Raw genomic sequence first — 27,985 nt, forward strand, 5'->3', positions numbered from 1 at the left:
TGGAATAGGGTGCCACTTGGTAAGCACCCTACTATAATGAAAAGGGCCCTTATATAGATTGTTTCTTGCTTATTTGGTAAGCAGATAGTTTTTCCTGTGTTCAATTACAGCTACAAATCACTGTTCTAGGACTTTGTTAGGTCTCCGGCAGCTCTGTGCCGACCGCCTCCACCAAACATCGCCTGATGGAAATCAATTATCAATGAAAAGGGGAACACAAACATTGGAATTTCATCATGGTGAACTTAAGGCACATTTTTAAAGGGGGACAGAGCAATGGAAACAAAACCAGAGCAGAGCGTGGAGGGCTGAAACTTACTTATATACACACACACACACACACACACACACACACACACACACACACGCACGCACGCACGCACGCACGCACGCACGCACGCACACACACACACACGCACGCACGCACACGCACACGCATACAAACCCTGAAACACTAGCAACTGGCTGGCTAACCAGGAGCAGGCTGGGCCGGTTGCTAAGTGACAAGTCCTGAGATGCGGCCTCAGAGTTTGGCCCATGGATGTTCAGGAAAAACACATATATTTTCCCACCCACCCTGTCTCTCTTCCCCCCCCTTCTCCCCCTCTCTCATCCTCCCTCCCTCCCTCCACCCTACCCCCTCATCCCCCTCTCTCTCCCTCCTTCTGACAATCTCCACAGTGCTGTGGTTGTAAGGCTGGCAGGGCAGGACAGGAGGCAGGGAGGGCGGGGCCTGGCCAAATGAGAAACAGATCGCCTTCACCCCACTATTGGCTTTTTCTCCCTGTGGCTTTTTTTTGGTTTTCAAACGAAGAGAGAGAAAAAATAGAAAAGAACACGCTCCAAAAATAGATTTGGGAGATCGCGTGCCAGTGGGTCGTGAAACTTTTTTTTTCACTCCCTCCAGTCACGCAAGTAGCCTGGCAAGACCTTGAGTTAGAGAGCAGGAAAAAACAGAGGCCGTAAAAGACAGGAGGGAGAAGGAGAAAGTCCCTGTGGAGGAATGGAGAGAAGGAGGAGAGGAGGATTGTGGGAGACAAGGCGGGAGCATCCCTGTAGCCGGGCGTTACGCTGAGGGAGGGGTGTTGGGAAGAAGGGGAGAGAAGGGGAGGGGTGCATGGGGGGTGGGGTTGGCGTGCGAGCTGCAGGTATAAGGGGCTTATGGGTAATCCTGGTTGCAGTGGAAAGAGTATTCTCCAGATCAGGCCTGGTTGGAGATGGATAGTAGCTGTCCTCTACAGGTCCTACAGTGCAGACAGCTAGACGCCTAGACCATGGCCCAAAACGGCATCCTATTCCCTATGTAGTGCACTACTTTTGACTTGGGCCAATAGGGATCTTGTCAAAAGGAGTACACTATATAGGACATATGCTGCCATTTGAGAGGCAGCCCTAGACCATGTCCCAGAACAAACAAACAAACAAACAAACAAACAGTAGATGCACGGCACAGAGACCCCCACCACTTCCCCAGACAGCATCAGAGCTCTTCAACAAACAACCACTGTAGAGGAACCCTTAGCTGCAGGATCTTCAGTCCACCTCCACTCATTACAGCTAAGACTCTTCAAATCGCCACGAAACCTTGGAAGGAAATATAATGGCTATGGGAACACTGGCTACATTGTAAAAGAAGCAGAATTGTTATCGATTCTATTGGTTGCTAGGGATTAGCTCTAACTCAGAAGGCCCTCCCATCGTGGTCGTGTCACTACAGAACACTTGGGCTGTGTTCAAAATGCCATCCTATTTCCTACATAATGCACTACTTTTCACCAGAGTCCTATGAGCCAGCCCTCGTCAAAAGTAGTACACTATGTAGGGAATAGGGTGCCATTTGGGATGCAGCCTAGCTGCCTTTGAACAGGAGACAGTAAAAATGCCACACGGCAGCCCTGCTTGCTCTACAGCAGACATGTTAAAACCATTATATCCTCCTTCCACAGTCCTTATAGTCATTATGGCTTCAAGGCTGTATAGAGCCTCTCCTCTCTCCTCCTGTCGTCTCCTCTCCTCTTTTTCTTTCCTCTCTCCTCTCCTCCTGTCATCTCCCCTCCTCTCCCCTATCCTCCCTCTTCTCTCGCTCTGAAAACTCCTTGGAACGACTGATCAAAGGTTAATTTTTTTTGCTAGCTTTATTATGACAGGACACAAGAAAAGTATTTTAAAGTTTTAAAAGAAAGCAGAGAAAATAAATCCTCAAACTGAGGAGAGTTTTTAAGTGTCTCACCACTGTGTCTAGGTAAAGTTACAATGTCCAGCACTAATACACACTGCTCACTCTACTGACCAGAGCCTGTGAGACAGAGGTCAGACTGCACCAGTTGATGTGAACGGATCCGGAAATGTGTGTGTGTGTGTGTGTGTGTGTGTGTGTGTGTGTGTGTGTGTGTGTGTGTGTGTGTGTGTGTGTGTGTGTGTGTGTGTGTGTGTGTGTGTGTGTGTGTGTGTGTGTGTGTGTGTGTGAAAAGAAAATAACCTCAACAGGCATTTCATAACACAATATAATTGGTACTCTGGTAAAAGTCATGTGGACTAATTCTAAAGCAAAAGGCAAGGTCCCCTTTGTTTGGCATTGGCTTGGGCAGTGAACGTGTATCTGAACTGCTTTCATTTGTATTTATGTATTTGTTTTTTGTTAGTTATATCTCATGCATGTTGTTGGCATCCTGGCATCCCTATCTGCGTTTTTTTCACACACACATGCACACACACGCAGACACTACACCCGCTCATGTACACACACACTTGCACTTCTACACTCATTACAGGCACCCATTCACACACACACATGCACACACACATCCACCATCACACACACACACACACACACACACACACACACACACACACACACACACACACACACACACACACACACGTGTCAACCCACACCTGTTCATTTCAAACATGTACATTTTATTTCCTGTTAGGGCCTATAAGTATTTCAGAATATCATGTCCGTAAAAAAAGAAAATTGTATCATATCTCAAATAGAGTCACTTGGTTTCTTATTCTATGAGTTATCATTTCCATGCTATAGATTTCATTGATTGTTTCTTTCCAATTTCTTATTTGTGGTGCCGGAGGTTTATACCAGTTACTAGAAATCTCTTTATTCTCTGAATTCTGAAGAGGTACTTGAAGGGTGCATGAGGGATTCTCCCCAGAACTATGTGTTCTGGATTTAGAGAGTGTGAGCATTCAAATGTGTCATCCAATACATTGTATACTTCAGCCAAGAAATGATTGAGGACTGGGCAGGAAAATAGTATGTTGTACAGGAGGTTGGTGGCACCTTGATTGGGGAGAATGGCTCGTGGTAATGACTGGAGCAGAATAATTGGAATGGTGTCAAATACATCAAACACATGGTTTCCAGGTGGTTGATGCCATTCCATTTGCTCTGTTCTGGACATAATTATGAGCCTCCTGTGGTATGTGGGTGTGGTTATCCCTGCTCTCTCTTCAGTTATGCTAGTAACTTGGGGTGGTGTCACAGTTGTTCTTTGATTGTATCATAGGAGTTATGAAAAATCTTGAGTGAATTCTCCAAGAGTATTCTCCCCAGAGTAGAGAGTTCGTTGCCTTGGACTTGTTTCTCCACATATCCTGCCAGTCCTCTTGGGTTTGCAGCTCGTCTTCCCAATTGGTTACCGCTATAATATTCTCATCTTTTGTTTACCTTGTTACATGTCTTTGCTATACATGTATATCTAATTAAAGAATGTATATCGTTAAGCATTTTATTACGTCCCACTGATTTAGTAAGCTAACTTCTTACTTGTAAGTAACTGTAAAATGTAGAGTTCTGGAGGTTGTACTTCTTAAATGTGCCCCTTGTCCGTGAACATCTGATAATACCTGGTCAGTCCTTTTTCAGCTATTTTAATGTGTCATCAATCATACTCAGCTTAAAGTCACTGTCCATTACAATTTCTCGCAGGTAGGTCAGGTCTGTTTCGATGCATTGTGTTTTGGTGATCTTTGTCCTGACCTTTATGATGCTATTTATACAGGTATTTTCTATCTTCCTAGTGTGTGTATTAATTGTCTTCATAAATATAGTTGGTTCTTTTTTTCCCATTTGTCAGATTTCCATCTGTCTCCATTTAGCTGTTGATGCCGGATTCAGCCATACAGTAATAGATTTTATTTGGGCGGCTATGTAATAATTCATTAGGTTTGGGAGTGCTAGTCCCCTTGCTTGTTTACATTGTTTGATTGAAGTTTGACACAGGCTATTCTTCCTCCCCAGGTACATTTACTCAGGAGTTTGTCCCAATGTTTAAATGTATTTGGAGTAATAGTTATTAGTAGATCTTGGAACAGGAATATAAATCTTGTCATTCATTTTAATAGTTTCAAGTCTTCCTGTTGTTTGAAAAGGTACTAATGTACATCATTGTAGGTCCTGTTTAAGCTGTTTTTCCAGTGTTCCAAAGTTATACTGATGTAGTTTTGTCAGATCTTGGGGGTAGTAATCCCTAAGTATTTCAGTTTATTTGGATCCCTTTTAAGTTTAAACTTAGTTTTGATTTCTTGGGATATTGGTTGACCTACCGTCATTGCTTTTGATTTCCCTGTACCTAGATATGGCACTGTATTGCTTCATTTCATCCATAGTGGTGGGAACTGATTGAGGTATGTTGGTAGAGAATCACATTGTCTGCGCACATTGCTAATTTGTGATCTTCCCGATTGATCTGTAGACTTTGTATTTTCCAATTGTTTCTCATATTTTCAGGCTAACAGTTCCCACTTAAAATGAAAATTAAAGGTGACAGAGGATCTCCTTGTCTTGTCCCCCTTAGGAGATCAAAAGAGTGTGATAATGTACAATTTGCCCTTATTCTGGCATCTGGTCATTTGCAGACAGTTCAGAAACGTTTTACTAAAGTAAAATGTTTTACATGGATGTGTGGGTATCTAAGAGCATCTTCACAGACAAATACCTCATAATACCTACCTCATAAACCCAGTTTAATAAAAGTACATTGCTGGATAGATGTTACTCTGTTGGAGGGTATAATACTGTTTGTTTGGAAGGATTTCTCACCCTAGGAGTTTGGTACTATACTGTTCAACTTGTTAAGCACCTTTTATTCCATAATTGGTGAGTTAACATCTTTCAAGGAACAAGAAAAATACTTTGAACCTAACGTCTATAATCAAAGGCGTGGCGCTGATCAAAGGAATATTGGCATATTGTTCTCCAGTAATTCCAAGAGTTTCAGCATTTCAACAGCTTTTTACCCAGTTGTAAACTAACAGCTTCAAACAGCTCAGTGAGAACACAGGTGTCTTAATGAATCTATAGACATAAAACATCTCCATCTCTCAGGAGGAGAGGAACAATAAGATCAGAGTAATTACCACATGAGTAATGTCTGTGTGTTTGAAAGTGTTTGAAAGTAATGAATAAGAAGTAAGAGACAATGATTTGAGTTCAACAGAACAGAAGTCTATTTGAACTAAACTAGGATGCAGCCCAAATGACACCCTATTCCATATTTAGTGCACTACTTTTGACAAGGGCCTATTGCGCAATATATTAACAATAAGGTCCCATGGTCCCTAGTCAAATTTTGTGCACTTAATAGGGTGCCATTTGGGATGCAGATCAAGGAATGAGGACACAGGGGTGAAAGTAATATTTATTTTCAAGTCAAGATGTCCGTCAGAAAAATATAAGCTACTATTGCATGTGAATAGAGCGGCCAATATGAACTACCATCTCTAGTGACTGTGCTGTTGAAGTAAATATGATATTTTTCATTTGGTTCTGCCCAGAGTCTCTCATTTAAACTGTGTGTGATGACTACACTCCTGACATATGACTCATCTATAGCATCATGACGGGAGTCCAGCTGTGTGTGTGTGTGTGTGTGTGTGTGTGTGTGTGTGTGTGTGTGTGTGTGTGTGTGTGTGTGTGTGTGTGTGTGTGTGTGTGTGTGTGTGGGTATATGTTACACTCACAGCAGGTTGTGCTAGGCTCTGTGACGGTTACACTCCTGTCCAGTGTTTTGTCACCCCTCCCTCTATAACCCCACTGTATGACAGTGCCCTGTGAGGAATATAAATGAACCTGTCTAACTGTGTGTGTGTGTTCCTTGTGTGTCTGTGTTTGTGTGTGTATGTGTGTGTACGACGTGCATACTTGCATATGTGTATGCATGTGTGTAATACATTGCTGCATGCCAAGGTTTGGATTACATGTCCAGGAGTGTAGCAGAGCAGAGCCCTGGAGAGCAACCTAGGCCCGGACTGGTTTCAGCCCTGTTTCATCAGCCTGAATAGGGAAGTGTTCGCCATCCAGCGCCTGGCTAGAGGAATTTTAGCCAGCACCAGGCCTTCTCACAGAGTGACGCAATGTGAACCCACGACAGCCCAGGCATTGAAAATGAAGACCTTCTCCTCAACTGACCTTCCATTATCTCTATAAGTATGGGTACATCCCAAATGGCACCCTATTCCCTATTTAGTGCACTACTTTTGACCAGCAATGTGTATAGGGTGCCATTTGGGACACACTTGCGATCTAATAACATACGATATCCATGAGTTTCCCGTGTCCAATGATGCCTTGCGTGAATTATGGGCGTTGTTTCCGGTTCGAAGTAAACAAACGGTTTCTTCATCCATTCATTCATGAAGAGCTTGCCAAACTAATAATGATGTGGTAACACAACCTGACGGAGATCAAAAATGGTAATATTAGCCTACCTTTACCCTCCGTAATTGATGGTTGGGAAGATGACATGAAGAAGTGGCCTCGTATCACGTACGGGAACATATTTACATTCTTTGTTGAATCCGTAGCTTGCGATGAAATATGAAATATTCTGCTTTTACAAACTGTTATGCTGTTTTCAAATGAAACACAATACCTTGCTCTTGTTAAAGCTTTTAGAATGTACTTTTTTTTAAGGCGATGAGCAACTTAAAAAGTTTGGAGGCGTACCAATACCTACACAGTAACAAAAGTTGGTCGGGTGATATAGCACGCATAGAGCCGAGTCAGAGCCTGCACGCATCTCATCACAAGGCGTGGGTACTAGCATCAACGACAGGTGTCATACAGACAGCGGACACATCTCTTCACAAGGCGGGGGTACTAGCATCAACGACAGGTGTCATACAGACAGCGGACACATCTCATCACAAGGCGTGGGTACTAGCATCAACGACAGGTGTCATACAGACAGCGGACACATCTCATCACAAGGCGTGGGTACTAGCATCAACGACAGGTGTCATACAGACAGCGGACACATCTCTTCACAAGGCGTGGGTACTAGCATCAACGGGTTGATAATGTATTGCAGGGCCAGGACGCTCTTGTAGTCACGCTGCAGCAATTCTGTGGAACGTCAGTAAAAGTAACAACCAAAAATGACATGAAAGTGCAGGACAACGTGTATTCCAGGAGAGGTTTGGGAAACACTGGGTTAGATAATAACTAAAAATATTTTCTTCAATATAGGTTGAGAGTGCAGTCAGGCAAGGCAAAACAGGAATGGCATGCACGGATGTGCAAAGGAAGTGGAACTTGGGTGTGAGGAAGAATGCAGGGCTGAGGAAGGCGAAACATACATTGGCATACATACATAAACAATTCAGACCCCACCACACATATCCAGGCCCATCAACGTTCCACAATCTCCCCCCGACTTTTTAGGAACCACACAGAGTTCACAAGCCACATACACTCCTCGGTAATGGCCCCACTATTTCGGCTCCAGACAAATGGTCTTCTTCAGCAAAGTTACAGAGCAGATGTAGACAGCAGCAGCAAGGCTGGCCCAAGGTAACATGATTCAGCCCACACGAACACACTGAGTCACACTGAACACAGCACAACACTAACCTGTAGGAAGTGCACAATATTATGAGGCCTACAAATGACCCCTGTACAAGCAGCAACATGGTTGGAAGAAACCAAGATCCAAAGTGCTTCACATCTACTGCATGATGCTAGGAAGCTGTGTCTAACAGCCAGCACAGCGAAACGAGTCCCCAAATGAAACATCACAGATCCCAAAAAATGTGTAAATGAGCATTTGTACCCAACCTTCACTGGCGATACAGCAACAAAGCATGGCAAAGAAAACAGGTCAATGTCATCACACTCCTGGAGAGCAGAGGGCGTGTTGTGGAGAACAGAGGCCTGGTGGTGCACCCTGACCATCCTTGGTTGGGAGCCAGCCCAGATAGGATCCTTGATGCAACACAGCTCCTTGAGATCAAGTGCCCCTTCAAGAGTTCCACGTCTCTGACAGAATTTCTGTCAGAAGCTTGGATGATGGATAGTACCTAATTCGTCCCAATGGAAAAGAGCTGCAGAAGTTCTACTTTTTAAACATGCCACCTCGGCTGGCTGATGATTTGGCTGAAAAGAAGATGCATCTCTGCCCAAAGTACCTGGAGCTCTTTAAGTAAATGGTGATGAGCAGTAGATTGAATAAACTGGGAATACACAATTAAATTAGTTTGAGCGTGTACTTACTTCATTAAGTACTGTTTTAATAAATATACTGTATATATTAAATAACATAAAATGCACTAATATATTAGATAATCAATTTATTAAGAGGTATTGTAATGAATGAGCTGAGAGTCGGGAAGCAGGTACAGGGAGTGAGTGTTTTAATAAATAAAAGAAACAATGAACACGAAACACAAACAACGCACCGACGTGAAAACAGAGTCAATAACACCTGAGGAAAGAACCAAGGGGAGTGACAGATATAGGGGAGATAATCAAGGAGGTGATGGAGTCCAGGTGAGTGTCATGAGGCGCAGGTGTGCAAGACGATGGTGACAGGTGTGCAGGAAAATCAGCAGCCTGATGACCTAGAGGCCGGAGAGGGAGTATAAGTGACAGATATACCTACACGAACACAGTTTAATGATCTCTCGCCAGTTTATTTTTCATAGGACAGAACCAGTTAAAATAGGCAAGTTGGTACAGGCAGTTGTGCGAGCTGACTAAACAAATACAGCTAACAGTTGGAATAACAAAATGTTACAAATGCTGACAATGTTTTGCAGTTCATTAATAGGAATAAAGTGATGTACATTTCTGGAATAAATAAACGATCAGTGCATGTTGTTAGTCATGCTGATTGTGTTAGACATTGTGTCTATTTGCTAGAAATAAACTCTCCTCTCAGATTTACAAGAGCTGCACAGATGTTAAGTATGTTGTCAATTTTAGGGATCAAACTAATAGGTACGGTTTAGGAGAGAATCTTGTACACCTTGAGATGCCTTATTACTCGTTCCACACGAATACAGACATTAGCAATGCGTCGTGTGCGAGTGACCTGCTCATTTGTCAACTGGCATTGCTTGCGTGTAAATGCTGGTAAGACCAAGCGTACGTTCCCTTCCTCGAGCAAGTCCCTAATTGTGAAGCCATCACCTCATCTCCAGCACGCAAATGGTCGAGAAACCCTGAGTTCTGCGTTATGAACCCATCGCTACATTTCCCACCATAAGCCTCTGAAATGAACATAACCATTCCTGTTGGAGCAGTTGCAGCTAGATATTTTAGAGAGAACACTTTCTGTGCAGTCAATAACACAAGATGTGTTTGAAATATTCTCCTGAAAAACCTTCGGCATAGTAGCCTTGGTGTGCTCAGCAATGACATTTATCCAGAATTTCACTGTTTTACTGACCTGACCTGGTGACCTTTTGAAGCGTCTTGATAAATCAGCTATAACAAAGATCTGTCTAAGTTTCAGTTGTTTCAACAGAATTTGGTCTACAACCGGCGTTGTTGATGATGTGGGGGCAACACCTTGTAAGCAAGACACAAGAGTCTGCATCATCTTTCAATGTAACATCTGCAACAGACAGTGACCTCAGGGGCTGGTGCAGTCGTCATGCCACGTGATGGGCCCTTTGGAGTAGGTGTGGTCCTCCATTGCCTGGTCCGACTACTGTGTTTGGGCATCATGGAAGGTCTTTGAAGGACCTGGCTCCTCAGAAACCTTCACCACACCAGGCTCATCTGCAGGGGATGATTAGCTGAATATGAATATAGATGTTTAGTTTATGAGATTGTTTGGTAAGGATCTGGAAAAGGATCTGGATAAGGATCTGGAAAAGGATCTGGATAAGGATCTGGAAAAGGATCTGGATAAGGATCTGGAAAAGGATCTGGATAAGGATCTGGATAAGGATCTGGAAAAGGATCTGGATAAGGATCTGGATAAGGATCTGGAAAAGGATCTGGATAAGGATCTGGATAAGGATCTGGATAAGGATCTGGATAAGGATCTGGATAAGGATCTGGATAAGGATCTGGAAAAGGATCTGGAAAAGCTAATACACTAATCAGGGATACTTTGAAAAACATTTTAAACTCCCTGCGCTTTACTTATAGCGTTTATCAGACTACTCTCTACTGCAAATAAGCATTCTAAACCCAGTGGGACACATAGACTAGGCTATTCTAGACTATTCTGTACCTATTAGCTAGAACAGCGAAAGAAATGACACCTGCAAAACACAGGGTAAATGTTGGCTGTGGCAGGTAAACATTTCAGCTCACCTGCCACCATGGCAGATAAAAATATTATAAATTAATAGAAGAAGAACCTAAGAATAATCATGGATTAAGGTTACACAATATGTACCATATTTCTAATGTCAGGTAGCCTACCACTGACTCAGTGTTTACAATTATAAAGTGTTTAACAGATTTCACAAGTGTCAGATTTTTAAAAAAAGTGGCTGGTAGATTAATTTCAGACCCTGACTAGAAGCTATCGTAGTCAGATTCTAGTCACAAAAACTGAAGACAAACACGCAATATCAATACTAGTTCACATGCCTGTTCTTGTGACATGTCTATCAACCCTCCCGCTGAGGTGGCGTCTCTTCTCTGGTGGCCTCTCATAACCCAGAAAGAGCGTTGGTTATGGGTTATTCTGCGTTGGCGTCTTATCAACAAAGTGAAACGAGCAAACATACAACTTTTTGAGGAGCTTTTTTAAGTTTTTCGCTTCATCGTCATTTGGGAGGCGATGAAAATTGTACCAGTGAAGGGAAATCTTAATGCTTCAGCATACAATGACATTCTACACGATTATGTGCTACCAACTTTGTGGCAACAGTTTGGGGAAGGACCTTTCCTGTTTCAGCATGACAATTCCCCCGTGCACAAAGCGAGGTCCATACAGAAATAGTTTGTCGAGATTGGTGTGGAAGAACTTGACTGTCCTGCCCAGAGCCCTGACCACAACCCCATTGAACACCTTTGGGATGAATTGGAACGCACACTGCGAGCCAGGCCGAATCGCCCGACATCAGTGCCCAACCTCACTAATGTTCTTGTGGCTGAATGGAAGGAAGTCCCCGCAGCAATGTTTCAACATCTAGTGGAAAGCCTTCCCAGAAAAGTGGAGGCTGTTATAGCAGCAAAGGGGGGAGCAATTCCATATTAATGCCCATGATTTTGGAATGAGATGTTTGACAAGCAGGTGTCCATAGTTTTGGTCATAAAGTGTAGAAGGAATATTAGATAATGGGGAACGTGTGTAAGCTACTGATCTACAAATAGATTAGACAACTACGTCAAGTGGAGGAGAACATTGGCATAATGGTCATTTTGATATGAATGTTAAAGCATATTAATAGTAATTATATATGCCTGGAAAGAGCAGTATATACAGTATATGGTTTTGATGGGTTGGAGAAAGAGGGGACTGTTGTTGGAGACTGTACTTGACTTTATATGGGGACTTTATCCTCTCAGGGCCGGTTTTCCAGACACAGTTTAAACCTAGTTCTGGGCTAAGCACTTTTTATGGAGAATCGTCATTGAACAAGCTTTTTAGTCCAGGACTAGGCTTCATACTGTATCTGTCTTTGAATCCGGCCCTCATTGAAAAGCATCCTACATTGTACATATCAGATATTGAAACCACCGTTACGCTTCAATCATATTCACTCATGGAACCCCCTAGCTGGGTAGTTATATACCTACCATTGACCTTCCATATAGCTAGCCACATACATCAACCTACCAGCAACACAAACCCTGTAACAAAGCAGGAACTGGTAGCTAGCAGTCTGAATGTGTCACGACTTCCACCGAAGTCGGCTCCTCTCTTTGTTCGGGCGGCTTTTGGCGTTCGGCGATCGACGTCACCGGCTTTCTAGCCAATGCCGCTCCATTTCTCATTATTCCACTTGTTTTGTCTTGTTTCATTCACAAATGGTTAACATTCCATAATCAACTGCATGTATTTAGTCCTCTGTTCCCCTACATGTCTTTGTGTGTAATTGTTTATTGTTGAGGGTGGCATTTGTTATGTATATTTTTCCAGGCGTTGCACTTTTGTTTTAGACCGTGTTTTGGCACTTGTTTAGTGTTATGTGCTGTATATTATTAACCGCTATTAAAGTGCGCCTGTTATATTTACTCCGCTGTCCTGCAGTTGACTTCGCCTCCATACACCTCCCCTAACAGAATGGAGTCTGGAGGAGAACCCTGCCACTTCATTTCCATGGACTGACTGCTCCTAATAACGAGGTTAGTGTGTAACTAGACCAGAAAAAGATGGTCAAAAGTAGTACACTACTTAAGGGATAGGGTGCTATTTGGGACACACACATATACATTCAGCCCTGGTCATAAACAATGCATTATCGACTATCCCATCCCATCTGGTCTTCATTCACTAGAGCGCTCAGTTAGTGGTCTTCTTTCTAATCTAGTCATGTAGTTGCTCCTCATATTTAACAACCACTCTTTGTTAATCAGAACAAGAGAGATAGAGACAGTACACTGTATTGTTTTCACATAAGTACTTTAATCAGGCACTTTGACAAGAAGAAAAAAACATCTGGCACATCAGGGAAGATATATGATATGCGTAGACATTCGGGGGAACATGTATACTATGGGCTACGTTCGGTAAGAAAGAGGATGTAAAATTGTATAAATAACAAACTGTAGAAACTGGTGAATGGACAAAGTAAAAGCTCAAAACAACATGATATCCCAGCTTCTTAATTTCAAACATAGATAGCCTTGTGTTTTAGGGGTAATTTAACATGGCTTAACAAACACTTTTAAAGGTTCCTAAGTTGGAGTGTGTGCGTCCCAAATGGCACCCTATTCTCTACATGGTGCACTACTTTTATAGCATACTATAGGGAATAAAGTGGCACCCTATTCCTTATTTAGTGAACTAATGTATAGGGAAGTGCACTCCTTTTGCGGAGAAAAAGACCCCCATAGGGCCCTGGTCTAAAGTAGTGCACTATATAGGGAATAGGGTGCCATTTGGAACTCAAAATTGGTGTTATGTTCTGGTACCAAGAAGTGGTGCATCATCAGACACTAGTTATTAGCTAGTTACACCTAACTATTAGTGAAAACTAACAATACTGTAAATTAACAATACTGATAACTTAAGATACTGTAGCTCAGAGAAGGAACTAAGAGAAAACTGAAAAGCAAAGACAGCATTTTAGTTAGTGCTCTGGTCTCAGTCCTGCATGCAGTCCTGCATGTGATTTGAAAAGCAATATTTCAGAGATTAATCTGGCTATGTGCAACACAATGTCCACTGCAAAGAAATGAGGAAAATATCTGTTGCAACGAGCTCCTCCTGGTTCAGAATGCTGGAGAGAATCCCATCGATACTAAGATGAACTTAGTGAGCTACAGTCTGTCAGACGGACACACACAACCCCTACTCAAACCTCAAGAGGTACACACACAACCCCTACTCAAACCTCAAGAGGTACACACACAACCCCTACTCAAACCTCAAGAGGTACACACACAACCCCTACTCAAACCTCAAGAGGTACACACACAACCCCTACTCAAACCTCAAGCGTTACACACACAACCCCTACTCAAATCTCAAGAGGTATGTACACACAACCCCTACTCAAACCTCAAGCGTTACACACACAACCCCTACTCAAACCTCAAGCGTTACACACACAACCCCTACTCAAACCTCAAGCGTTACACACACAACCCCTACTCAAACCTCAAGAGGTACACACACAACCCCTACTCAAACCTCAAGAGGTACACACACAACCCCTACTCAAACCTCAGGGTTGTCCACAAAGAATGTAAGTGGGGCGCTGCGCCACAATGTGTACTGGCTGTGTCACTATATATATATATATATAAAAAGAAAATAAATTGGTTTACTTTATTTGGTATCCCCCACCGTACTCAGCAGCACCACCTTGTTAAAAAATCCTGGGGAGAATTCAAACCTCACAGGTCACACACAACCCCTACTCAAACCTCATGTCAGCTGTTTTGTCTTCTGTCTGTCTGGATGGTTCCATTACCACTACAATAACAACTAGACTTGTCTGTCTGGATGGTTCGACTGCCACTACAATAACAACTAGACCTGTCTGTCTGGATGGTTCGACTGCCACTACAATAACAACTAGACTTGTCTGTCTGGATGGTTCGACTGCCACTACAATAACAACTAGACCTGTCTGTCTGGATGGTTCGACTGCCACTACAATAACAACTAGACTTGTCTGTCTGGACGGTTCGACTGCCACTACAATAACAACTAGACCTGTCTGTCTTGATGGTTCGACTGCCACTACAATAACAACTAGACTTGTCTGTCTGGATGGTTCGACTACCACTACAATAACAACTAGACCTGTCTGTCTGGACGGTTCGACTGCCACTACAATAACAACTAGACTTGTCTGTCTGGATGGTTCGACTGCCACTACAATAACAACTAGACTTGTCTGTCTGGATGGTTCGACTACCACTACAATAACAACTAGACTTGTCTGTCTGGATGGTTCGACTGCCACTACAATAACAACTAGACCTGTCTGTCTGGATGGTTTGACTGCCACTACAATAACAACTAGACCTGTCTGTCTGGATGGTTCGACTGCCACTACAATAACAACTAGACCTGTCTGTCTGGATGGTTCGACTACCACTACAATAACAACTAGACTTGTCTGTCTGGATGGTTCGACTGACACTACAATAACAACTAGACTTTCTGTCTGGACGGTTCGACTGCCACTACAATAACAACTAGACCTGCCTGTCTGGATGGTTCGACTGCCACTACAATAACAACTAGACCTGTCTGTCTGGATGGTTCGACTACCACTACAATAACAACTAGACTTGTCTGTCTGGATGGTTCGACTGCCACTACAATAACAACTAGACTTGTCTGTCTGGATGGTTCGACTACCACTACAATAACAACTAGACTTGTCTGTCTGGATGGTTCGACTGCCACTACAATAACAACTAGACTTGTCTGTCTGGATGGTTCGACTGCCACTACAATAACAACTAGACCTGTCTGTCTGGATGGTTTGACTGCCACTACAATAACAACTAGACTTGTCTGTCTGGATGGTTCGACTGCCACTACAATAACAACTAGACTTGTCTGTCTGGATGGTTCGACTGCCACTACAATAACAACTAGACCTGCCTGTCTGGATGGTTCGACTACCACTACAATAACAACTAGACTTGTCTGTCTGGATGGTTCGACTGCCACTACAATAACAACTAGACTTGTCTGTCTGGATGGTTCGACTGCCACTACAATAACAACTAGACCTGTCTGTCTGGATGGTTCGACTGCCACTACAATAACAACTAGACCTGTCTGCTGACATACATGACATTTGTTTTATTTTCCTTTGTTCTATTGCTGGCAACTTTGTAGTTATATTGCAGCTAGTCTCTGTGATGTTTCTGACCTCCCCTGTCTGTGTCTGAGTGGTTCTGCCCTTGTCTGGGTCTACTATGCCACTAGAATACCAAGTAGACCTGTACGGCTCATCGTGATTAAAATCACAGCAAAGACACCTGAAAAAAAGGACACGATCAATCGGTGTCAAGTTCACCTCAACTAGACTGGAGGAAGAAACAAAGGAACGTATTTAGGACATGAGAACATGCATGACTGATCCTTTCAAACAAGACTCAAAAGACTGTGTTTACATCCCGAATTGAACCCTATTCCCTTGGGAGACACACATATGGCACACTGAATTAGTATGAGAGGGATCCAACACTTCAGCAGATTATTTTTGAAAGCTTCTTGACCAAACACTGTATTGATACTGGTATCATGTTCTTCCAGCAACGCAAGCTCTTTTTTCGCTCCTCCGTAATAAATATTTACAAGAAATGACAGCATATCCCCCAATCAATCACACTAATAGAAATATAGAGCTTTTTTTCGTTCCAAGAACACAATGGTTAAGTACATAAAATAGAACCAACATGGAGTTCACACATACTGTTACATAGCTAGAAATATACACATATGGAAATATATCCTGAGGCTATAACAGCCTTCTGGCACAGAATTAGTGCCATTTCTAGTCAGAAACCAAAGTCAGTATAAAAATATCTTCTACAGAATATTGACATCATGGCTCCCCATTAGAATGTGAAAATCCTGGGTAGTTTTGTTCTCTTGACACTGATTGGATAGAGGGAAGAGGAAAAGGCAACATCCATTTTCGCCTCAGTTTTGATTCTGGTTCAGTTTGAGAGTCCCATTAGTTTATGATGCAGCTACCACGTTGGAGAGTCCATTTGAGAGTTACTTCATTATTTAACTACAGTATTAACCACACTCTGTGTTCTTGCCAGAATGGAAGGTACACTGTACGATACAGTCTATTGACACCAGATACTGTGACCATTACACATTAGGAGGGGTACCACCCTACAACCTAAATAGGGTGTCAATTGATACATCACCTCTGTCTTTTGAGGAACAATAACTCAGTATCAGTCTTCCAATCTCTAGTACCTCAGAGTCTACAGAGTCTATATCCTCATCTCAGTCTACAGTCTGTATCCTCATCTGTGAGTCGATAGTCTATATCCTCATCTGTTAGTCAATAGAGTCTATATCCTCATCTGTTAGTCGATAGTCTATATCCTCATCTGTGAGTCAATAGAGTCTATATCCTCATCTGTGAGTCAATAGAGTCTATATCCTCATCTGTGAGTCGATAGTCTATATCCTCATCTGTGAGTCAATAGAGTCTATATCCTCATCTGTGAGTCAATAGAGTCTATATCCTCATCTGTGAGTCGATAGTCTATATCCTCATCTGTGAGTCAATAGAGTCTATATCCTCATCTGTGAGTCAATAGAGTCTATATCCTCATCTGTGAGTCGATAGAATCTATATCCTCATCTGTTAGTCAATAGAGTCTATATCTTCATTTCAGTCTACAGAGTCTATATCCTCCTCAGTCTACAGAGTCTATATCCTCATCTGTTAGTCAATAGAGTCTATATCCTTATCTGTGAGTCTATAGTCTATATCCTCATCTCGGCCTCTTCACTGTGCTCCATGCTGTGTTCAGTGGTGCTGATCATGGAGGCTGAGGGGCCCTGGGTGACGCCGAAAGGTGTGATGGCCGGGGAGCGGGCGGCCAGGGGGGATAGGGAGGGGGAGAAGCTGGGGGACATGGCTACTGAGGAGGGGGAGCCCTCGTGACTGATGGGGGACCTCCGTAGGGAGGCCAGATGGGGGAAGGAGGACCTCCCCACAGAGGGTTTAACGGGGGCAGGCTTGACCGGGACTGTCTTCGCCCCGGGGTGGGCTATGGAGGTGATTAGGGGCGGGGGGTCAATGCGAGGGGGTTTGGGGTCCACCTTGGCTTTGTGCTGGAGCGGTCTGCGAGGGTTAGGAGGGGCCGTCTCATCCTTTAACCTCGCTATCTCCGTGAAGACGCTTGCTAATGGCTGGAACTGTGGGCACCAGTCCAGCAGGTAGTCCCAGTTATAACTACCCCTCAGCTCCTCGTCACTGGCCACTATGGCTGTGAGGGAGCCGTCCACAGCGGGTTTACCATCCACTGGGAAGGCATAGTCTTTAGGGTGGGAGATGTTCAGCCCCCTCCCTACCCCCACATAACCTCCTCCATCCTCCCTGTAGACAGGCAACTGGCCAGACAGCAGAGTCCCACTGAGACTGGCCAGCTTCTTGGCCTTGAACCACTGGTTTGCGTCCATGTTGGGCTCACAGGAGACGTCAGACAGCTGGTCAGCGTCCTGCTGGATACCAGAGTCTGGCCCGCGGGCTGAGATGTGTTCCTGCATGGACGAAGAGATGGAGGAGACACGGGGGTACTCGTTGATCATCCGGATCTCATCGTCTTCCGCCGCCTCCGCCGAGCCACGCCCGCTGGAGTGGGATGGGTCCAGGGAGCCCCCGCGGGGGTATGGCCCTCCCACACCACTCCCAGTTTGGTCGGAAGTGTACCCTGGTAAGGCCTGGTGGTAGATGCGGTCGTTCCGGTCGGTACCAGTGACTTTAGTCTCCTCTAGTTTGTGCAGCATCGTGCCGTGGCCGGGAGAGGCTGGAGGTCTGCAGCGACTCTGCTGCTCCTTCCTCTGACGTCTCAGTCTCACACAGAACAGAGCCATGGCGATGAAGATGAGGATGAGGATGGCTCCCAGGGACACAGCAATCACACTGACCAGCAGCAGGTTCATGTCCGATGCCACGCCAAAGGAGGTGTGTGTTACGTCAACGGTGAGGCGAGCGGTGGCCACACGGGATGTCTCCAGAGGGCTGTGGGCCTTCAGGTCAAGGTTCATCACACGGACCTCCCTCTTGGACCTGCTCAGATGATGGACGTGGCTGTCCATCTTCAGGAAAACCACGCCCGTCGATGCATTGACCTGGAAGTAGGGCGAGGGGTCAGCTAGGGAGTACAGAACAATCCCATCCACTCCCTCGTCCTCGTCTCTGGCTGTCACCTGACCAATGCTCTGGCCCTTCTTCGACCCCTCAGGAACTAAGAAGGAGAACTCTGGGTCGGAGAACACAGGGTCGTACTCATCCTCCCCTGTCACGTACACCTGGACGGTCACCGTGGCAGAGAAGTTCCCTGCGTCCATGGCCAGAGCTACAAAGTTGAACAAGTTGACTTTCTCAAAGTCGAAGGTGAAGCGAGTCCGGACCTCGCCTGACGTCTGGTTGACCAGGAAGGCGTCTTTCCCCTCTCCAGTCTTGTCCAACATGTAGTATCTCAGCTGTCCGAAGACTCCCGTGTCCTGGTCGATGGCGTGCAGCATGGTGACAAGGGTGTTGTGAGGCTGGTTCTCTCTGATGCTGGCGGTGAGGACAGGCAGGGGGAAGTAAGGTCTGTTGTCATTAATGTCCTTCACCTCCACAGTGACTGGAGCCAGCGCATAGTGACCCTGTCCATCTGACGCCTGCACAATGATCACATGGGATGCCTAGTAGGAGGAAGAGAGGGAGAAGGGGAGAGAGAGACAGCAGAGAGAGAGAGTGAGATGGAGAGATAAAGAGAGAGATTAATACTTCCTTAATCACTGAAGGGAAATGAATTGCCAGCAGCAGAATATACAAACAGGTGGATAACCAACGACTAATCCAATCTATTTCTATGTGAAACTATTTCCTATATAGTGCACTAGTTTTGACCTGGGCCCATAGGGCTCTTTAAAAAAGTAGTGCACTATATAGGAAATAGGGTGCCATTTTGGGCACATCCCAAGCCAGAAGTTCCATGGTACCTGTCTCTCATTTTCCAGTGGTCTCTGCAGCCTCAGGGCTCCGGTCCAGCGGTCTACCTGGAGCATTCCCGTCTCATCCCCAGAGCTGATCAGGTACTGCACCTTCCCTACTGCCGAGGAGTCTGGGTCTGTTGCAGACAGGCTGAGGACTTCAGTCCCTGCGGCTGTTCCTTCACTCAGCACCACACTGCAGGGTTCAAGGGGATTTTATCAATCGCTTTTCCTTAAAACATGACATTTGGTTCCCCAATGCAAACACATGTAAAGAGGAATTAAGGACATCTAACAAACAACAAAGTACCAAATTACCTGTACTCTGCCCTGCTGAACACCGGAGGGTTGTCGTTAGTATCCGTCACACTGATCAGCGCAGAGACAGCCGAGCTTCTCTGGGGCACGCCACGGTCCGACACGACCACGGTCAGGTTGTAACTAGACACTGCCTCGAAGTCCAGCCCCTCACCGGTCAATACCACGCTGCCTACCGTCTGGAAGCCCCGTCCTTCCAGGAAGCGTACGCTGCTCTCGATTTGGAAGGCATTGCCTGAGTTTCCGCTGGCTATGGTGAAGTCGAAGCCGCAGTTGTCGCGCGACGCGTCGCCGTCGGTCGCCTCTAGGGTCAGGATGGTGGTGCCCGGAAGGCCGTCCTCCGACACCGTGGCTCTGTACTCTGATTGGTGGAAGACGGGCGCGTTGTCATTGACGTCAGTCACCTGGACCTGTACAGTAGCGATGGAGGAGAGGGCTGGTGTTCCCATGTCTCTGGACTCTATTACCACCAGGATAGAAGGGTTTTCAGAGTTAAACTCTGCCTGCTGGGTGATAAACAGGGTACCATTGCTGGGGTCGATGTAGAAGATGTCCCGGGTTGATGACATCACTCTGTAGGTGACGCGGCCGTTCTCCCCAGAGTCGCGGTCTGTGGCTGTCACAGTGACAACTGCACTGCCAGCTGGGGAGTGCTCTGCCAGAGTCATCTGGAAAACACAAACATGACCGGGTGTATTCAGGGATGTACCCAGAATAATTGAGGACAGGCAGGTTAATGGTTAATGGTATCAAGTATCTGTCTTAGTAAACTAAATGAGGAAGATCGATACATACACACACACATGGCATCATTATTGATCTGCATGTACATAAAATAATTCAGCTAAATCTGATCAAATTCTCATTGTGTCTTATGGCATCATTACACAAATGCCTGCCAACACAAACGCAGATCTTCCAAAGGCTAGTGGAGGCCGGTTAGAGGATAGACTACCTGGTAAAGATCCTGTGTGAACGTAGGAGCGTTATCATTGACATCCTCCACCAGTATGGTGAGGTTAGCTTCAGTCTGGTGTTTGGAGTCAGTAGCCCTGACAGTCAGCGTGTACCAGGTCTTCTCCTCGTAGTCCAGAGGGGCGGTCAGAGACACCCCGCCCCCGTAGCGGTGGATCCCAAATACGCCCTGGGAAGACGGGTCCAGGTGGAGGGTGTAGGACAGGGCGGGGCCTGAGTCCACATCATTTCCTGTCACCTGGGTTATTACCGAGCCAACCAGAGTGTCTGGAGGGAGAGGGGAAATTGGAGGGAGAGAGAATGAGGGAGATGGAAGGGAGGAGAGAGAGAGAGAGAGAGAACTTACGGAGAGAGAGATACATTTTTTATTGTTTGTTTCACTTGTGTTTATTATCTACTTCACTTGCTTTGGCAATGTAAACATATGTTTCCCTTGGCAATAAAGCACCTTGAATTTCTATTGAATTGAGAGAGAGAAAACAGGGCTTGTGAGATTGTTATATGGGAACAACATTATAGCCCTAGAACTAGCTCCTACCTCATAACATATCCTATTACATCACGTTGCTTAATAGGAATATATTGCAGACTTCTGATTTCTTTTCTTTCTGAATTGGATATTTTATGCAAGAAACTGTAGACTTCAGATGTACAGCAGGATATGAACAGAGGGGAACTTGGCTTCAGAACGACTCATAAAAAAGTCTGTTTTATCACTGAGAACTGCTGAGTGCTGCTAGAGAGAGAAGGAGTAAGGATCAGGGATAAGATCTCTGGACTAAAGGTTCACTGTTAAATTGACTGTGTCTCAAATGTCTAAGATTCTTGATATATACACCCCTTGGTCAAAAGTAGTGCCCTATATAGTGAATAGGGTGTCAGTTGGGATCAAATACAGTATTTCAAATCATCTCAATACTTTGAGTGTTTGCTTTAGCCTGCCTGAAGTGTCTGATGGGGGGGGGGGGGGGTCTGCAGTTGAGACCTGTGGGTCATTGACTTACTCTCTGGTACTCTGATCTCACGCGGCAGAGGGATTGTAGGACTGTTGTCGTTGAGGTCCACGATGATCACCGTGAGGGTCGCCGAGCCGGCCAATCGTGGTGTGCCCCGGTCCGTCGCCGTAACAACCAGCCTGATGCCATGGAAATGAAAAAATAAACTGTCAGTTGGAGTTTAGTTCTTATCTTTTATGTTTCAGGTTTCATAACCTTTCATCTCCTGCTGTCTTACATCAGAACCTGTTGTTTCCCAGAGCATGACAGAAATCTAGATTCCAATACATAGAGAGAGTACAGGAACAGGGAGAGTATTTATAGACTGAAAACAAAGGTTAGCCCACTGAGGGAAACCACATGTCAGGCCCATTGTGAACAAACACACACATACACTCACACACTCTCACAACCACATCCCAAGGCCCTGCTCCTCACTTGGTTTGTGTCCAGATCTCTCGGTCCATGATAGCGGCGGTGGTGATGCTTCCGGTCAGCGAGTCGATCTTGAACAGGCCGCTGAGAGACGACGACCTCAGGCTGTAGGTCACCTGACCATTCTGGCCCTGGTCTAGGTCATCAGCCACCACCTGCATCGGACAGACAGGAAGTCAGAAAGAAAATCAAAACAAAAAAAGCAGTCTTCTGATATCACTGGTTTTCTTTTGTCTTAAAAGCAAAGTGTACTTGTGTTTATGGTTAGCCATTTCCAATCTGTTTTAACGTGTAGGAAACAGATTTTTCTGTCATTGGCTGTTGTTCAGCCTTCATTTGTTGTTCATTGTTTTGAATGTTGTTTTGTTTTTGAAAGCAATACAAAAAAATATCAAAAATAATAATAATCTGCCAACACCTGGGGACAGACAGGAAGTCACAAGATCAGAGGTTAGAGAGGAAATCAATCAAAACAAAGAACAGATTTACAACAGCTGTGGAACAGTAACAGAACCTGGTAATGAATATGGGACTTGGAACAGTGGAACCAGAGTTTATAAAAGGGTTCTATATGGCTGTGGTTTCATACAGCATAGTGTATATACTCAACAGGGACGTTGGAAACACACTGCATTATAGGGACAGGAACAGACTGTCACCTCTCAGAACTACCACAGCAGCACTGAAACGTTCCAGGTCTTCTCTACTGTCTGAGCATCTTCTAGCCCACAACCTAACACTCCATCCACAGTCAAGCATGATGCAGGTGTGTGTGTGTAGGTGTGTGTGTGTGTGTGTGTGTGTATGTGTGTGTGTGTGTGTGTGTGTGTGTGTGTGTGTGTGTGTGTGTGTGTGTGTGTGTGTGTGTGTGTGTGCATGCATGCTCGTTAGTGTACCTACCTGTATGATAGGAAAATGATATCCCTGTGCCTCTCGTATGTAGGCTACATAGTTCTGCAGCTGGAAGCGCGGCAGGTTGTCATTGACGTCCTGAAGGATCAGGTTGACCGCCATGAAGGAACTGGAGGATGCAGTTTCAGCCTTCACCACTAGGCGGAGTCTAGGGGACTCCTCATAATCCAGCCCCATGGAGCTCTGTACCCAGATCTCACCTGGTTAGAACAATAACAAGGACATATCTCACCTGGTTAGAACAATAACTAGGACAGATCTCACCTGGTTAGAACAATAACAAGGACAGATCTCACCTGGTTAGAACAATAACTAGGACAGATCTCACCTGGTTAGAACAATAACTAGGGGCTGAGAACCAATTGGGCAATGGATATTCATCCTTCTCCTATTCCTTATGAGGGTTTTGTGGAGTGTAAAATGTGTTAATGCACTCTTTGTCAAAATGGGTTTTATATAATATCCCACCCCAGCAGCTTACCAGTGGAGGAGCTGATTCCAAAGGAGAGTAGGGTGTTGCCACTGAAGATGCTGTAACTGATCGCACTACGGGATCCATCAGGGTACTGGGCCTGAGTCTGCACCACGGCGGTACCTGGAGGAGGACAACACACACCTCACTATCACCCTGTGTTCTATACACACACACCTCACTATCACACTGTGTTCTAAACACACACACCTCACTATCACACTGTGTTCTAAACATGAATTACAGTATACACACCTCACTATCACACTGTGTTCTAAACACACACCTCACTATCACACTGTGTTCTAAACATGAATTACAGTATACACACCTCACTATCACACTGTGTTCTAAACATGAATTACAGTATACACACCTCACTATCACACTGTGTTCTAAACACACACCTCACTATCACACTGTGTTCTAAACATGAATTACAGTATACACACCTCACTATCACACTGTGTTCTAAACACACACACCTCACTATCACACTGTGTTCTAAACATGAATTACAGTATACACACCTCACTATCACATTGTGTTCTAAACATCAATTACAGTATACACACCTCACTATCACACTGTGTTCTAAACACACACACCTCACTATCACACTGTGTTCTAAACATCAATTACAGTATACACACCTCACTATCACACTGTGTTCTAAACACACACACCTCACTATCACACTGTGTTCTAAACACACACACCTCACTATCACACTGTGTTCTAAACACACACACCTCACTATCACACTGTGTTCTAAACATGAGTTACAGTATACACACCTCACTATCACACTGTGTTCTAAACACACACACCTCACTATCACACTGTGTTCTAAACACACACACCTCACTATCACACTGTGTTCTAAACACACACACCTCACTATCACACTGTGTTCTAAACACACACACACCTCACTATAACACTGTGTTCTAAACATTAATTACAGTATACACACCTCACTATCACACTGTGTTCTAAACATGAATTACAGTATACACACCTCACTATCACACTGTGTTCTAAACATGAATTACAGTATACACACCTCACTATCACACTGTGTTCTAAACACCTCACTATCACACTGTGTTCTAAACATGAATTACAGTATACACACCTCACTATCACACTGTGTTCTAAACACACACACCTCACTATCACACTGTGTTCTAAACATGAATTACAGTATACACACCTCACTATCACACTGTGTTCTAAACACACACACCTCACTATCACACTGTGTTCTAAACATCAATTACAGTATACACACCTCACTATCACACTGTGTTCTAAACACACACACCTCACTATCACACTGTGTTCTAAACACACACACCTCACTATCACACTGTGTTCTAAACACACACACCTCACTATCACACTGTGTTCTAAACATGAGTTACAGTATACACACCTCACTATCACACTGTGTTCTAAACACACACACCTCACTATCACACTGTGTTCTAAACACACACACCTCACTATCACACTGTGTTCTAAACACACACACCTCACTATCACACTGTGTTCTAAACACACACACCTCACTATAACACTGTGTTCTAAACACACACCTCACTATAACACTGTGTTCTAAACATTAATTACAGTATACACACCTCACTATCACACTGTGTTCTAAACACACACACCTCACTATCACACTGTGTTCTAAACATGAATTACAGAATACACACCTCACTATCACACTGTGTTCTAAACATGAATTACAGTATACACACCTCACTATCACACTGTGTTCTAAACACACACCTCACTATCACACTGTGTTCTAAACACACACACCTCACTATCACACTGTGTTCTAAACACACACCTCACTATCACACTGTGTTCTAAACACACACACCTCACTATCACACTGTGTTCTAAACATGAATTACAGTATACACACCTCAGGCTCACCTCAGGCTCACAACAAAACAGAATAAAATAAACATGGCCTGTTCCTACCTTTGGCAGCGTTCTCCTGCAGACTGACGTCTCTAGCGTGGCGTGAGAAGCGGATCCCCTTGTAGGTCTGTTCTCTGATGTAGATGACCACCACCCCTAGAGAGGACTGGGTTGGGCTGCCCTGGTCCATAGCCTCTACAATCAGAGTCCTCTGGCCCTGGGTCAGTCCCTGCAGCTTCTCTGTAGCCTGGGATGAATGAATGAATGAATGAATGAATGAATGAATAAATGAAAGTATTTTCGTCTGAAGTCTCCCTATGCAAGCCATCCCTTGCAGGGGTTATTTAAATACCCTGATGAATAATGAAACAACACCTGTATGTCCCCGGTCAGAGAGTTAATGGTGAAGCCCCGGACAGGGCTGGCGAAGCGGTAGAACACTGAGCCGTTGGCCCCAAAGTCACGGTCCTCCGCCCGCATGGTGGCCAGGACGCGGTGGGAGGAGACACTGGAGAAGAAGAAGAAGAATTTTATTCTAATTTTAAAAATCCTATACATGGATGTCCAACTAAAACCTGGGCTCAACAGTAGATGATGGCATCTAAGACACACAACAGTAGATGATGGCATCTAAGACACACAACAGTAGATGATGGCATCCAAGACACACAACAGTAGATGATGGCATCTAAGACACACAACAGTAGATGATGGCATCTAAGACACACAACAGTAGATGATGGCATCTAAGACACACAACAGAAGATGGTGGCATCTAAGACACACAACAGTAGATGGTGGCATCTAAGACACACAACAGTAGATTATGGCATCTAAGACACACAACAGTAGATGATGGCATCTAAGACACACAACAGTAGATGATGGCATCTAAGACACACAACAGTAGATGATGGCATCTAAGACACACAACAGTAGATGATGGCATCCAAGACACACAACAGTAGATGATGGCATCCAAGACACACAACAGTAGATGATGGCATCTAAGACACACAACAGTAGATGATGGCATCCAAGACACACAACAGTAGATGATGGCATCCAAGACACACAACAGTAGATGATGGCATCCAAGACACACAACAGTAGATGGTGGCATCTAAGACACACAACAGTAGATGATGGCATCTAAGACACACAACAGTAGATGATGGCATCTAAGACACACAACAGTAGATGATGGCATCTAAGACACACAACAGTAGATGATGGCATCCAAGACACACAACAGTAGATGATGGCATCTAAGACACACAACAGTAGATGGTGGCATCTAAGACACACAACAGTAGATGATGGCATCTAAGACACACAACAGTAGATGATGGCATCCAAGACACACAACAGTAGATGATGGCATCTAAGACACACAACAGTAGATGATGGCATCTAAGACACACAACAGTAGATGATGGCATCTAAGACACACAACAGTAGATGATGGCATCCAAGACACACAACAGTAGATGATGGCATCTAAGACACACAACAGTAGATGATGGCATCTAAGACACACAACAGAAGATGATGGCATCTAAGACACACAACAGTAGATGATGGCATCTAAGACACACAACAGTAGATGGTGGCATCTAAGACACACAACAGTAGATGGTGGCATCTAAGACACACAACAGTAGATGATGGCATCTAAGACACACAACAGTAGATGGTGGCATCTAAGACACACAACAGCAGGTGATAGCATCTAAGACACACAACAGTAGATGATGGCATCTAAGACACACAACAGTAGATGATGGCATCTAAGACACACAACAGTAGATGATGGCATCTAAGACACACAACAGTAGATGGTGGCACGCAACAAAGAAGACATGCGAAAGACAAAACAGTACAGATAAACCCTCCGGATGCAAGCCCACTCCAAACCAGATTCTTCCTTGTCAGACATGGGATTCGAACTGACAAACTTTGTGTTCGCTAACCTGTAGGCTACCTACCTGGAGGCAGAGATGTTGATAACCAGGGGGTCCTGGATGAAGAATGGAGCGTTGTCGTTCACATCCTGTACATACACATTGACCGTGGCGGTGGAGTTGCGTGGGCTGGCGGGGGACGAGTCTGTGGCACAGACATCGAAAGTGTACGACGCGGTTCGTTCTCGGTCGAGCGGAGCGGCGGTGATGACATGTCCCGTGTGCTGGTCAATGATGAACATGCCCTGGGAACCGCGCAACAGGAAGTACAGCACCTGGGATGAGAACAGAGCACAGTCGATTAGATTAGATTACAAAAAGTAACATCACTTTTAATGCTTAATGAAGCCTTCATTAACCCTTTGAAGGTCTAGATAGATGGCTTCCTTTTGTTAGCAA

General features: G+C 44.6%; 1 protein-coding gene across 2 annotated transcripts in view; it reads right to left on the reverse strand.

Moving 5' to 3' along the window:
* Positions 1-15,689: 15,689 nt before the first annotated feature.
* Positions 15,690-27,985, reverse strand: part of LOC110503349 (protocadherin-16) — a 189,689-nt gene continuing 177,393 nt past the window's right edge. For both annotated transcript variants that reach the window (XM_090218447.1, XM_090218446.1), the window contains exons 18-28: positions 27,611-27,861; positions 25,998-26,130; positions 25,683-25,869; positions 23,691-23,804; positions 23,198-23,409; positions 22,301-22,452; positions 21,872-22,002; positions 20,848-21,134; positions 19,893-20,560; positions 19,584-19,770; positions 15,690-19,283 (exon numbers count right to left, since the gene is read on the reverse strand). In XM_090218447.1, the coding sequence (XP_090074573.1) occupies positions 17,352-19,283; positions 19,584-19,770; positions 19,893-20,560; positions 20,848-21,134; positions 21,872-22,002; positions 22,301-22,452; positions 23,198-23,409; positions 23,691-23,804; positions 25,683-25,869; positions 25,998-26,130; positions 27,611-27,861 (4,254 nt within the window). In that variant the 3' untranslated portion in view covers positions 15,690-17,351. The remainder of the gene's footprint in view (positions 19,284-19,583; positions 19,771-19,892; positions 20,561-20,847; positions 21,135-21,871; positions 22,003-22,300; positions 22,453-23,197; positions 23,410-23,690; positions 23,805-25,682; positions 25,870-25,997; positions 26,131-27,610; positions 27,862-27,985) is intronic.

The sequence above is a fragment of the Oncorhynchus mykiss genome, chromosome 24, assembly GCF_057628025.1.
Source record: "Oncorhynchus mykiss isolate SJ-2025 chromosome 24, ASM5762802v1, whole genome shotgun sequence".
NCBI lineage: Eukaryota > Metazoa > Chordata > Actinopteri > Salmoniformes > Salmonidae > Oncorhynchus > Oncorhynchus mykiss.